Source organism: Ictidomys tridecemlineatus, chromosome 11, assembly GCF_052094955.1.
Source record: "Ictidomys tridecemlineatus isolate mIctTri1 chromosome 11, mIctTri1.hap1, whole genome shotgun sequence".
Classification (NCBI taxonomy): Eukaryota; Metazoa; Chordata; class Mammalia; order Rodentia; family Sciuridae; genus Ictidomys; species Ictidomys tridecemlineatus.
The window spans coordinates 119,386,366-119,398,191 of record NC_135487.1 but is presented as its reverse complement, the minus strand read 5'-3'; the positions used below and the strand labels follow the sequence as shown (position 1 = coordinate 119,398,191).

General features: G+C 50.3%; 1 protein-coding gene across 1 annotated transcript; it reads left to right on the top strand.

The window, feature by feature from the left end:
- Positions 1-1,583: 1,583 nt before the first annotated feature.
- Nhlh1 (nescient helix-loop-helix 1) lies at positions 1,584-11,018 on the top strand. The gene is made up of 2 exons (XM_005339365.4): positions 1,584-5,629; positions 8,818-11,018. The coding sequence occupies exon 2, from the start codon at positions 8,989-8,991 to the stop codon at positions 9,388-9,390; it is 402 nt and encodes a 133-aa protein (XP_005339422.2). The 5' UTR covers positions 1,584-5,629; positions 8,818-8,988; the 3' UTR covers positions 9,391-11,018.
- The last annotated feature ends 808 nt before the right edge of the window (positions 11,019-11,826 follow it).

Here is an 11,826-nt window from a genome sequence, read left to right as displayed (position 1 = left end):
GCTTGCCCAGGGTCACACAGTAAATGAGCAAGTTAGGATTAGAATGTTTTATACCTACACTGGCAGCCACAGCAGTAATAAACATTTTGTTGAGCATGGCTATGGGTAAAGCTGTCTTCCCCAGCATCGTGAAAGGGTAAGAGATACGGTGCCTTCCCTTTGAGATGCTGGATCCAGAGTCTAGGTGGCAGATAAATAACCAGGTGTGGCTATATATGCTTCGTGCAAGATTAGTGCCCTAAATAAGTTCGAAGGATGGGTTTGGCTTGGGCACAGGGCCAGTAAGGAGGAGCCTCTTGTGGGAAGTGTTCTAAACCAGATTTTCTGGTCTGCCACAATGCTGTGTGACCTTGGGAGGGGCATTCCCCTTCCCTGGGCTCCTGTGTTCTCATCTGTAAAGTGTGGATTTAGACAAGGGACTGTTCTCTCAGGTCCACACTAGCTCCGTCTGTCTGTCTGGTTCTGTGCAGGGACAGCTGGAGGTGTAGCCTCCTCTCTCACCTCCCTTTTATCTATGTCTCTGGGACAGGGACCATTTAAAAGGTTGGTCAAGTTTTGTGGTGCAGTAGTGCACGCCTGTAATCCCAGTGACTCAGGAGGCAGAAAGATCACAAGTTGGAGGCCAGCTTGGGAAAGTTAGTGAGGCCCTGTCTCAAAATAAAAAAAAGGGCTGGGACGGCAGATCAGAGGTAAAGCTCCTGGGTTCAATCCCCCAAGTCCCCAGTACTTCCAACAACGACAACACAAACAAGAGGCTGATTAATTCTTGAACTCTGAAAGGCAGCACTAGGCACTAGGATCAATCCTAGGAAGAGGCCTCAGGGACACCATGGCCCCCTAACCCAGGAACAGTAGGAAATTTGGGAAATTGTGGCAGAAGACTAAACAGGAACCCTCTCCTTTCAGCATTCCATTCTCAAAAAGCTAGGAAGAAAAAGAAAGCTTGGCTGGGCAGGGTGTAGTTGAACTAGGAAAGAAAAGAGAGGTTCCTGAAAGGTTGGCCTCGGGAGAGGTTTTTATCGTTTCCTGAATTCAAACCCAGAAGGTCCGGGGGTTCCACCCTCTGTAGAGAAGGACTCCATGTCCAGTCGGGAGAAACACTGGGCAGGAGAGGAGGTCATCTCAAGAGGCCTACAGAGCAGCCATCCCTCTGAGATGATGCAACTGTTAGCAAATGTTACCAGCCTCTGGCTCAGGCTGGGCAGGGGCTCAGGAGCTGGAGGCTAGGACCCTGGAGTCCCCCTTTCTCTCTCCCCCAACTCACAACTGAAGAGGGGTTACAGAACCTCAGGAGAAGGAGCAAAACCTGAGATCAGAAAGGCAACTGAGGAAGTGGAATTCCCAGCTGGGCGGAAGGAGGAAGGGGAGGGATAGCTGGAGAGGGAACCCAGCCTGAGGGGAGAAAGGCCAGGAGGGCGTGGCCAGGAGGGGAGTAGGCCCAGCACTGGTGGTGACAGATGGGTGGACACAAAGAGGAGAGCTTCGGGGAAGACAGATGGATGGGGGAGGGAAGAGAAGAGGCTGGGGGCGGGGCGGTGCAGTGGTTGGAGGCCCTAATGAGATTGGAGCTGAGGAGAGGTGAGTGGAGAGGAAGAAGAAAGGCGAGGCCGATTTAGGAGACAAAGGCAGTAAGGTCCAGGGGGCCAGGGGCGAGAGGGCTCCGGGCTGGGCCCTGAGAAGGGGGGCTTCCAAGGGGCTGGCAGCAGAGAGGGTGACAGATTGTGTAGTTAGCCAGAGTGGAGACCCGCTGTCACCTTCTAGAGGCACGGATAGGTGGAGACAGAGGAGGACAGACCCACAGAGACCATGTGGAAATGGACAAGGAAATTCGAAGATGAAGATGCTCCACAAACGCAACAGCTCCTGCCCAGGCTCCTCCTCCTGCCTGCTTTGCTCCTGTGACCCCCAAACACCACCAGCCTCTTACCAAATAACACCCTGCCATGGGCCACTCCTGGGGAAGGGTCAGGCAGTATGGCACAGCAAGGGTTAACGCCGTCTGCTCTCCCTGCCAGCCGCTTGCCTGGTTGGGTCCCTAGGGCTCCCCACATATGTCACCCCCTCTCCTGCCAAACCCACTGCTTCTCAGCTCCTCCAGGCCCTCCCCCACCCTCAAGGATGGGCCCAGGCCCCTGTGTCTTCCCTACCCACCAACTCCCTCCCCCAACAATCTACCTACAGGCTGTCAGGGGACAGAAAGAGATTTGTGAATCGCCATCTGAAAAAGTGAATGTCTATAAAATGCAAAATAACTACAATAAAACACAAAGACATAACTCTCCTCCCCATCCCCAAGCCCTACTCCTCCTGCCCTCCTTAGAGCAAAGGCCCCCACAAAACTCCAAGGGTTCTCCTTGCCCTTTGGGGCGTGGGGCTGACCTCAGCTCTCTCCAGCTTTTTTGCATCATGATGCCTTAGATACATGTGCCTATGAAACTTCTTGCTGCCTTTAAATCACCATGCAAATGTAAGGGGTTGGGCACTTTACAGTTGACCCAGCACTTTTCCACTCGTTATACCTGGATGTCACACAGTTCGATGGAAAAGGTAACATTATCCCCATTTCGCAGATGGCAAAATAAGGCTCAAGGTTAAGTGACTTATCCAAGGTCACCAGGACTTGGACCCCAGGTTCAGTTCCTTTCCACCATTCCATGTTTTAGCTTCTCTTTATTACACATGAATGTTCTTTTTAGCTACTACCCTCAGGAGCCAAGACTGAATCCCTGAGTGAAGCCTGGGGCTGGGGGCCCCAAAATCACGGATCCTAGTTTGACAGATGCAGAGAAGGAGGAAGTGGTCCCCAGAGCATGTTCTCACTTGCACTAGAGATAGCTCCAGCCGGGTGCTACAAGCATGGAGTTTGTGGGACTGAAGTATCTGAGCTAAACATCCTACAAGTGGGGAGGTTGGCACTGGGGGTTGGCTCCTTCTTCCCTTTCCATCCATCCTTTGACTCTATTTCTTTATTCATTTGGTACCAGGGATTGAACCCAGGAGCAGTTAACCACTGAGCCACATCCCCAGCTCCCCTTTCCACTCTAAGAGTCTCTCCCAGTTCTGATTCTGTTTTCCTCAACATCTGACATGTAAGGCTCTGAGGCCCTCATTTCAGCAAAAATCCCTCGCCCACATCCTATTTCTCTGCTCTCCAAACTTCTCTCCTATACTTTTCCTGTTTCCTCTCAATTGTCTGCTCTCTGCTTCCCCCCATGTCTAGGTCTCCTTTCTGTCTTGAGGTTTCCCTCAGACTGTCTCCCAGGATCAGCATCTCTCCATTGTTGAAGAGCAACGTTTTCTCCATGTTTGCATTCACCTGGGTCTCCTGAATGGCCTCCAATTTTCAGATCTCTCCCCACCTCTCTCTCTCTCCCATACCTTGCATCTCTGACTCTTCTACGAAGCTTTGGCGACCTTGCAATTCTGCCCCACCCTCCCATTTTTTTATCTTTGTCTCCCCTGTGTCTGTCTCTCCCCAATTGTGTAACCCCATTTCTCTGTCTCCCCATTTATCTGTCTCTCCCATTTCTCTGCCTCCCCCATTTCTCTGCCTCCCCCATGTCTGTTACCAATAACTCTCTGGTTTCTCATCTTTTTTTCTCTTTCTCTCCCTGTGTCTCCCTCTTCATTTCCCTCTGCATCCCCCCACCCTTTATTTATTTCTCCTCTCCCCTCTGGCTCTCTCTCCCGCGTCGTTTGGTCTCCCAATTCCTTGGATGGGTTGGAGGGCAGGAGGGTGGGGGAGGTAGAACTGTTGTTGCTGGGGGCTCATTAGGTGGAGATTGGTTTTTAATCAGCACCATGGCAATGATGATGCAAGAATTGAGATGCCACCTGATCCCCTGCCCCCCCCCACCCAAGCCTTCTTTCCCCTCCAGCTCAGCCCATCTGCTGGAGCCTGGGCACCTGTCGAGGCCTGCCCAGGTGGGAGTTGGCACCTCCCAGACCTGGGGGCAGGGAGAGCAGGGGGAGTTGGGGAGGAATTATGGAACTCTCCTTAGGGAATGCCTCAACTGGAGAAAGCCCAGAAAAGATTGATCAGTCACAGAGAAGTGGCAAACTCCTCGTCTGAAGGCTGGCTGTGCTCCTGCTAAAGTCTAGGCCCACAGCAAACACTGTCAGCCTTAATCTCCATGGAGACCCAAGAAGCAGAAAAAAGCCATTGAGGTTCAAGAGGTTGTTACTTGTCCAAGGTCACACAGCTGTCTCTGGAGTCCTCTCCATCCATGGTTTCTAGTCACAAAGGTTCAATGAAGACTTTCAACAGCCGAGTAGGGAAAGAGAACTCGGATACTGAAACCCAGTCCCCTATCTCAGTGCTTCCCTTCACTGGGTGCCCCCTCCCCACTCCTGTCACCTTGCAATACACACACAAACACACACACACACACACACACACTCACACACACACAATGGAGGCTACTGAGCTATTCATGTGAATTTAATCAGTGCTCATTTGCACATAGTTTTGTATCACTTTTCTTGTTGCTGATTTCCTGCCTCATACACTCCAAACTCTGCCCTCCTCTGCCAGCGTCCTCTCCAATCCTGGCTCTTCCTCTCTTGGCACTCCTCCCTCCTCGCCTTTATCCCCTACCTCTCTCCTCCTAAGAGTCCCTAATTTCCAGTGAGTGCGGTTAGGCTGACCAGCCTCAAATAATTCCTTATGGGGTCTGTGTCCAGACTCTGACCCCACTCACCGCCCAGTGATGGAGTAGGTAGGAAGATGGGGGCTGGATAAGAGAGGGGACAGGGTGAGTAATTCTCAGGGTGATAAGGGTGAGGGCCTGCACAGTAGCCAGAAGCAGTCTGGCGAGGGGTGGATACCAACTTTTATGAAAATGAGCACATAGTTAGAGCCAGGACTCCCGAGTCCTTTTGTCCTGTTTTAGTGATGTCCACTTGCTCTCTTTGCAGTTTCCTGTTAGTACCTTGGAGATCCTTTTTCTTAGGAAAAAAGAGATATGGGGAAGGGGCCCTCAAAGTCATGCTGGGACTCAGAATGGGACTATAGCACTTAAATCCAGCTTGCTAGGGCCCTCTGCCCCACTGCCTCTGGCATGGGAGGCTGAGGGGGTTCATCTGTGGTCCTGCCCTGGCTCTGGCCCCAGCCCCACCCCTTCCCCAGCTCTCCATTTCTTGCTTATGAAATATGCATGGAGAACAGATGTCCCTGCTCCCCCACTCCCCGCCCCCCCCAGGGCCAGCCTCCGCCCCCAGCTCCCGGGGGGTTCCCAGATCCCTCTGCCAATGGCTGCCTGGCCTGGCTAGTTAATATTGATGAGGGGGGGCATGGATAAGCCAATGGAGAGCTGGGGGTGTGTATGTGTATCTCCATATATATACATAGGGCTGGGCCACCTCAGGTGTGTATGTGTCTGTGTCTGTGAGTGTGGGTGGACCCAGAACCTGCCCAAGCCCACTCCCTCCACCTGAGCCCTGTATCATCACCATGTGTGCCCCTTTCATCTCTTGTGGAGCCTGTACAGCCACGCCAAGCTCCCGCCGAGAGCTCTAGAAAGCCGGTCACTAACTTTGCAGACGGATGAACCCCGAGCAGCCAGAGGAGACTGGGGCTCTCAACGCTGCCCCTCTGTCCTGCCGGCTTGGATCCCTTGGGTCCTCCTAGGTAAAAGGGGAAACAGGATGCTGGGCAGGGGTGGGTGTGTTCTTCCAATTCTCTGGCTTAAGCCCCTTCCCAGAGCCTCCTTCCGGTTCCCTCTCGTGTGCTGTGTCTCTCCATCTCTGCCTCTTCCCCACTTCTTTTTGACTCTTTGTGCCTGTCTGTCCTCAATCGAATTGCGGTTGACAGAAGTGCGGTGGGAAGTCCGAATCTGGATGTCTGGGATGGCAGCATCTCTGATCCTTGGATCCTGGCACTTTGAGACCAGATGTGGATTTGGGGGTGAGAACTTAATAGGGAAATAGAAGCTGCTGCCCAGACTGGAGCTGAGGACAGTGGGGACAGATGGAGACAGGCCGAGGCCAAATGAGGAGCACAGAGAGGGCATGTGATAGTGATCAGGATGGAAGGGACAAGGGGACCAGCAAAGGCAGAATCTGGTTATTATGATAGATGTACTGGGAATGCTACAAACAATCTTCTAGTTCCAACCCAACTATGGGAGTGAGGAGCTGGGGCACTCATCATGCACTCTGTGATTCTCCTTCACTATCCTCCACGAGTGCCATCTCTCTCCTTCCTTTGGATCCCGGAATGTGGAGTATGCTCTTACTTTCAGCATGAACCTTCATCTGTTTTGTGTCATGGTTGTGTGTTTGCTTGTCTTCCCCACAGTCAGATGTGGACAACCTTGCATCCCCTAGAGCTTATTAACTGTCTACTTGACTTGAGCCTGTCTTCTGTGGTGTGGGGCATCCTGGCCCCTGGGAGAGTGTCTGTCAGGCAAGAAAGCCAGGGTTGAGAAGAAGGGGAGATGGTGACTGTAAAGGAGCCTCAGTGCTTGTTTCTTACTTAAGTCAGGCTGAGCTCACTGTTTCTACGAACACTCCTCCCAACCAAAGCCCCTTCCCCTGCCACGTTCCTGCTGTCTTCCACTGATCTCCTCTGGACCTGAGACAAGCAAACCTCAGCCAAGCCTCATAAGGGTAGCCCCAAGAAAATGTCTACGCCTTCCTCTTCAGGCCATGCCTGAACTACCTTGGAATATGGGAGAGTGATTATGTTCCCTTTCCCCAAACTTCCTTGCGGAGTCTCCAAAAGGGCCAGGGAATGGCAAGGGCTGAATGTGCTGAGGACAGAGATGGAAGAAAAGTGGTCCTGGGCAGGGGGATCGTCATGAGAAGAGATATCTTCCCCTGGTTCGAATGGTGGTAGGATCCAGTGTCCACAGTGGTCATGTCAAGGAGGTTTTGGGGACTGGAGGTACTAAGCTAGGGCAGCTGTGCTAAGCTCCATATGTCCCAGCCTACCATACAATGGACAATCCGTGTATTTTAACCCCCACCCCAAGAAGCAAGGGGTGGGAGGAAAAAGATTACAAGGCCAAGATTTTCAATCATACCCCCTCCCCTGCCACAACTGGGAAAGGTCTAGAGCCATAGCCAACCTCTCTTGGAGCTATAGCTCCAGTCTTGCTCAGTTTTTACCTTTTATTTATTATTATGGTAAAAAAGTAACAAAAATTGCCATCTAAACCATTTTTAAGTGTACAGTTAATTTGGGCATGGTGGCGCATGCCTGTAATCATAGCTACTCAGGATACTGAGGCAGGAGGCCAGGAAGTTCAAGGCCAGCCTGGGCAACTTAGTGAGACCCTAAATAAAATAAAAAAAAAAAATAAAAAGAGATAGGGGTGTTGCTTAGTAGCAGTGGGTTCAGATCCCAATACTGAATGAAAGAAAAGTATTCAGCTCAGTAGTGTTAAGCATATTCAACGTATAGTGAAATAATCTCCAGAACTTTTTCATCTTGCAAATGCGAAGCTCTGGACTCACTAAGCCACTCCTTCCTCCACACGCCAGCCGCCACTCTACTTTCTGTTTTTATGAATTAGACCACTTTAGATAACTTTATGTAAGTGGACTTACAGTAATTTGTCCATTTTCAACTGACTGACTTAATAGGTCTTCAAGGTTCATCTGTTATAGCATATGACAGGAATTCCTTCCTTTCTAAGAATAATAGGTGTATATATATATATATATATATATATATATATATATATATATATATATATATATATATATCTCCCCAGAAATGGAAGTGATGAATTATATGGTGGTTTCATTTTTCATTTTTTGAGGAACATTCATTCTGTTTGCCATAGCAATTGTGCCATTTTACAGTCTCACCAACAGGGCATAAAACTTCCCATTTTTCCCATTCTTGCCAAGACCAATTTTGTTTTAGAGTTGATCTTGGGTTTCTTTTCTTTTTTTCTTTTTCTTTTTTTTGCAGGGCCTCCTGCATATTAGGCAAATGCACTGTGGCTGAGCCACATCCCCTTTTCATCCTATTTATATAGTAGCCATCCCTAGTGGGTGTGAGTTGATGTCTTATTGTGGTTTTTGATTTGCATTTCTAGTAATTAAAGATGTTCGGTATCTTTTCACATGCATGGTTATTTATATATCATCTTTGGAGAAATTGTTTAGTTATTCTTTTGCCTATTTTTTTTTTGTAAAAAATCTTTTTAAATTGTAGATGGACCCAATATCTGTATTTTATTTATTTATTTTTATGTGGTGCTGAGGACTGAACCCGGTGCCTCACACAGGCAAGGCAAGCGCTCTACCACTGAGCTACAATCCCAGCCCTCTTTGCCCATTTTTTTAATGAGGTTATTTGATAGTTTTGTTGTTGAGATGCAGGACATATGTTCTGGATTTAACCCTCGGTCACCGATATGACGTGAGAATATTTTCTCTCATTCCACAGATTACACTCTGTTGACTGTGTACTTTAATGTACCAGGTTAAGTTTGATGTAATCCCATTTATTTTTTTTGTGCTCTGATTGTCTAGGCTTTTGGTATCCTATCCGAGAAATCATTGTCAAGTCCCATGTCATGAAACTTTCCCCTGACATTTTCGTCTAGCCGTTCTGCAGTTTTTAGCTCTTAAATCTTCTTGCTCACTTTTAGCCCTCCTTCGGTTTGCTTTCTGTCATTTTGACTTTTCTCTTCCAGTCCCAGATTGGATCCTCTTTCCTTCTTCCTATTTTCCTTCTCTGCTGCTTTCCACCGTGTCCACCCGTCTGTCTCTCTCTGGCCCTGCCCAGTTCTGCGGTTCTTCCCTCACAGGCACAGTTCCTTCTCCACCCCCACTTCCCTGACTCTGACCTTTCTGTTTCAGGCTCCATTCTGGAACCCTGACCATGGAACCCTGAAGTGACTCTGATTTCCAGAGCTCAGTGGCAGACCCCAACACCCCAGCCCTTCCTGCCCCTCCCACCGCCAGCTTTCAAGCTCCAAGAGGGAGGGGTGGGGAGGGGATCACCATCTCACTGGACCGGGGGCTACCATCATGATGCTCAACTCAGACACCGTGGAGTTGGACCTGCCTCCCACTAACTCCGAGGCCGAGTCCAGCTTCAGCGACTGTGGGGGTGGGGCAGGCCCCGAGAGTGCTGGGCCGGGGTGTCCGGCTGGGGGCCAGGCCCGGGGGTCAGAGCCGGGAGAGCCTGGCAGGAAAGACCTGCAGCACCTCAGCCGGGAGGAGCGCAGGCGACGGCGCAGGGCCACCGCCAAGTACCGCACGGCGCATGCCACGCGGGAGCGCATCCGCGTGGAGGCCTTCAACTTGGCCTTCGCTGAGCTGCGGAAGCTGCTGCCCACGCTGCCCCCGGACAAGAAGCTCTCCAAGATTGAGATCCTGCGCCTCGCCATCTGCTACATCTCCTACCTGAACCACGTGCTGGACGTCTGAACTCAGCCTGCCTCCAGCCCCGGACTCTCCCCTCCTTCTGGGGCCTCTCTAGAGTCCCTTCTACTGCTCATTGCTCAGAGTGGCCTTCTCCTCCCCATCCCAAAGGCACCAGGCCCAGACAGTGGCCACCGCTGGTCCTGAAGGCCACTTTCCTTTACTGACCTGGGCACCCTGATGGCTGTTCTCATGGGTCCCTTCAGGGGCTTGCTGTGGCTGTTAGGGTCAGAATCTGGTCAGAATCATTCGCTAGAGTGATCAGAACAGGGCCCTGCTGGATTTCCTAAACCCTGGGTGCTGCTTTTTCTACCCCTATGACCAGATTTTCAGGCTCCAGACCCGGACTCTCTTCCATCTGTTCTAGCCCAGGGTGCGGATGTGGCATCAGCACGGGAAGGGTGTACAGCTGGGGCTGGAGTCAGGAAGGGGCTTCTTCAGTATGCTTGCGGGAGAGGAGGGCTCTTGGGAGATAGGAGGTGACACATGAAAGGGGAAATCTCAGTAGCCAGGAACAATAGAAAACTTTTTTGCTTTTCTTTGGTCCATCTCATTCCTGAGGCTCAGCACATACAGGCCTCAGCTCAGCAGTGAATGCCTTGCCCTCGCTGAGTTATTTGGCTGTCTCCCTGCCCCCTACTATTCCAAATTTCTCCCTATGTGCCACTGAAGGAAAAAAAAAAAAAAAAAAGGAAAAACCTCAATCCTGGGATAGGGGTGACATCTCCAAATAGGATGAGGTACCTATAGAAGGCCCAGGCCATGGGTGGGTGGGGCAGCCCTGACAGCCATTCTCCTTCATCCCCAGCCCACCCTGAGGATGGCAGAACCCATGCTGTCTCCTCATAGGGGATGCCCTATTATTGCCCTCCAGGGCTGCTCCTGGTCTTAGGGCCTATTTACTATATTTTTTTTCCTGTTTCTTTAAGCTGCCATTGCAAAAGAAGAGACACCCCCCACCCCACCTCATGGCTCCCCCACCCCATGGTGCTGAGCCCCACTCACTCATCACAGCCCTGGGCCAGCAGAGGAAGGACCTTAGAACCTGTCTAGAAGAAATGAATTTATTGCATTTCTATGATCTCTCCACCCTCGTAGCAAACTCCTAGCTCTACAAGGATATTTATTTATGTATTTATTTATTTATCTATTTATTTATTTATTTATAAATATTACTATTTATTGCCGAGTTGTGCACTTTGGAGTAGATGGAGGGGGGCTCCCAGCTGTAATAGCTGGGTCTCTCTGGCTCCCTTCCTGGTCACTCCTCTCCTTCTCTTGCCCCTTCTCCAACTCCAGGTATGTGTGGGAACCCTGCCCCCTTACTCACCACACCCATATCCCTTCCTCAGATCACCTGTCCTGAACTCCTGGTCCTCTGGGGCAGTGCCCCTCCCCAACTGCTGGGTTCCTGGATGTCCTTTGTCAACACCCTCTATCCCCTGACGATCCCACCCAGTCCCAGCCACATCTTTCCTCTCTCCAGCCTTCCCCATGACCCGCTCTTCTTCTTAATACCACCAAGAACAGGCCCCCAGGGTCTGTGTCCTGCATCCTGTGTCCGATTCCTTCCTGTTGCATTTCCAATTTCATACAGAAAAAAAAAAAATTAAAGTGACCTCGTTCTAGCGCCATATATGGCTATGGTTTATTCAATTGGGCTGGGAAATTGGCCCATAGGTTATGAATAATAACTATGAATACTCCTTGAGGGTCCTAGGCTTTGAAGGTTCTTCTCGGAGGTGGGTGGTCATGAAAGCTCAGTGTGGTGGGTGCATGAAAATGGAAAGAAGGGGCCACAGGGCAAAGAGGTCAGGGGAGGGTCTAACACAGTTTCCAGATCTCCTCACTTAAGCTCCATGTACTCCTAAATTGGTGCTTGTCAGGTGACACTTGCTAACATCTCTGATGTGCTCTAGCTCCTACTTCCTATGGGCCTGAGGGTCCCAGTGAAATCCAAGTTCAACATATGTCCTGTGGAAACCCATGGCATGGAAGCCAGACATTGCTTTCTCCTTTACTGTCTCTAGACTAGGTCAAACTTCCTTGAAGTTTCAGTTTTGGGTCTATTTTGTGTTCCCCAGCTTTATTTACTTATTTATTGGTACTGGGTATTGAAACCATGAAACCATGGGTGCTTAACCACTGAGCTACACCCCCAGCCCTTTTTTAATTAATTTTTTTTTTTTTTTGTGGTGGTGCTGGAGATTGAACCCAGGGATTTTTGCATGAGAGGCAGGCAGTCTGCCAACTAAGATATATCCGCAGCCTCCCCCTCCCCTTTCTTTTTAATTTTAAAAAATTTGAGCCAGGGTCTCACTAAGTTGCTTAGAGCCTTGCTGAGTTACTGAGGCCAGCTTCAGACTTGTGATCCTCCTGCCTTAGCCTCCCCAATCCTGGGATTACAGGCGTGCACCACAGCCCATCTGAGTTCCTCAGCTT

Excerpts from the sequence above, each read along its gene's own strand:
- Nhlh1 (XM_005339365.4), top strand. The coding sequence starts at position 8,989 with ATGATGCTCAACTCAGACACCGTGGAGTTGGACCTGCCTCCCACTAAC.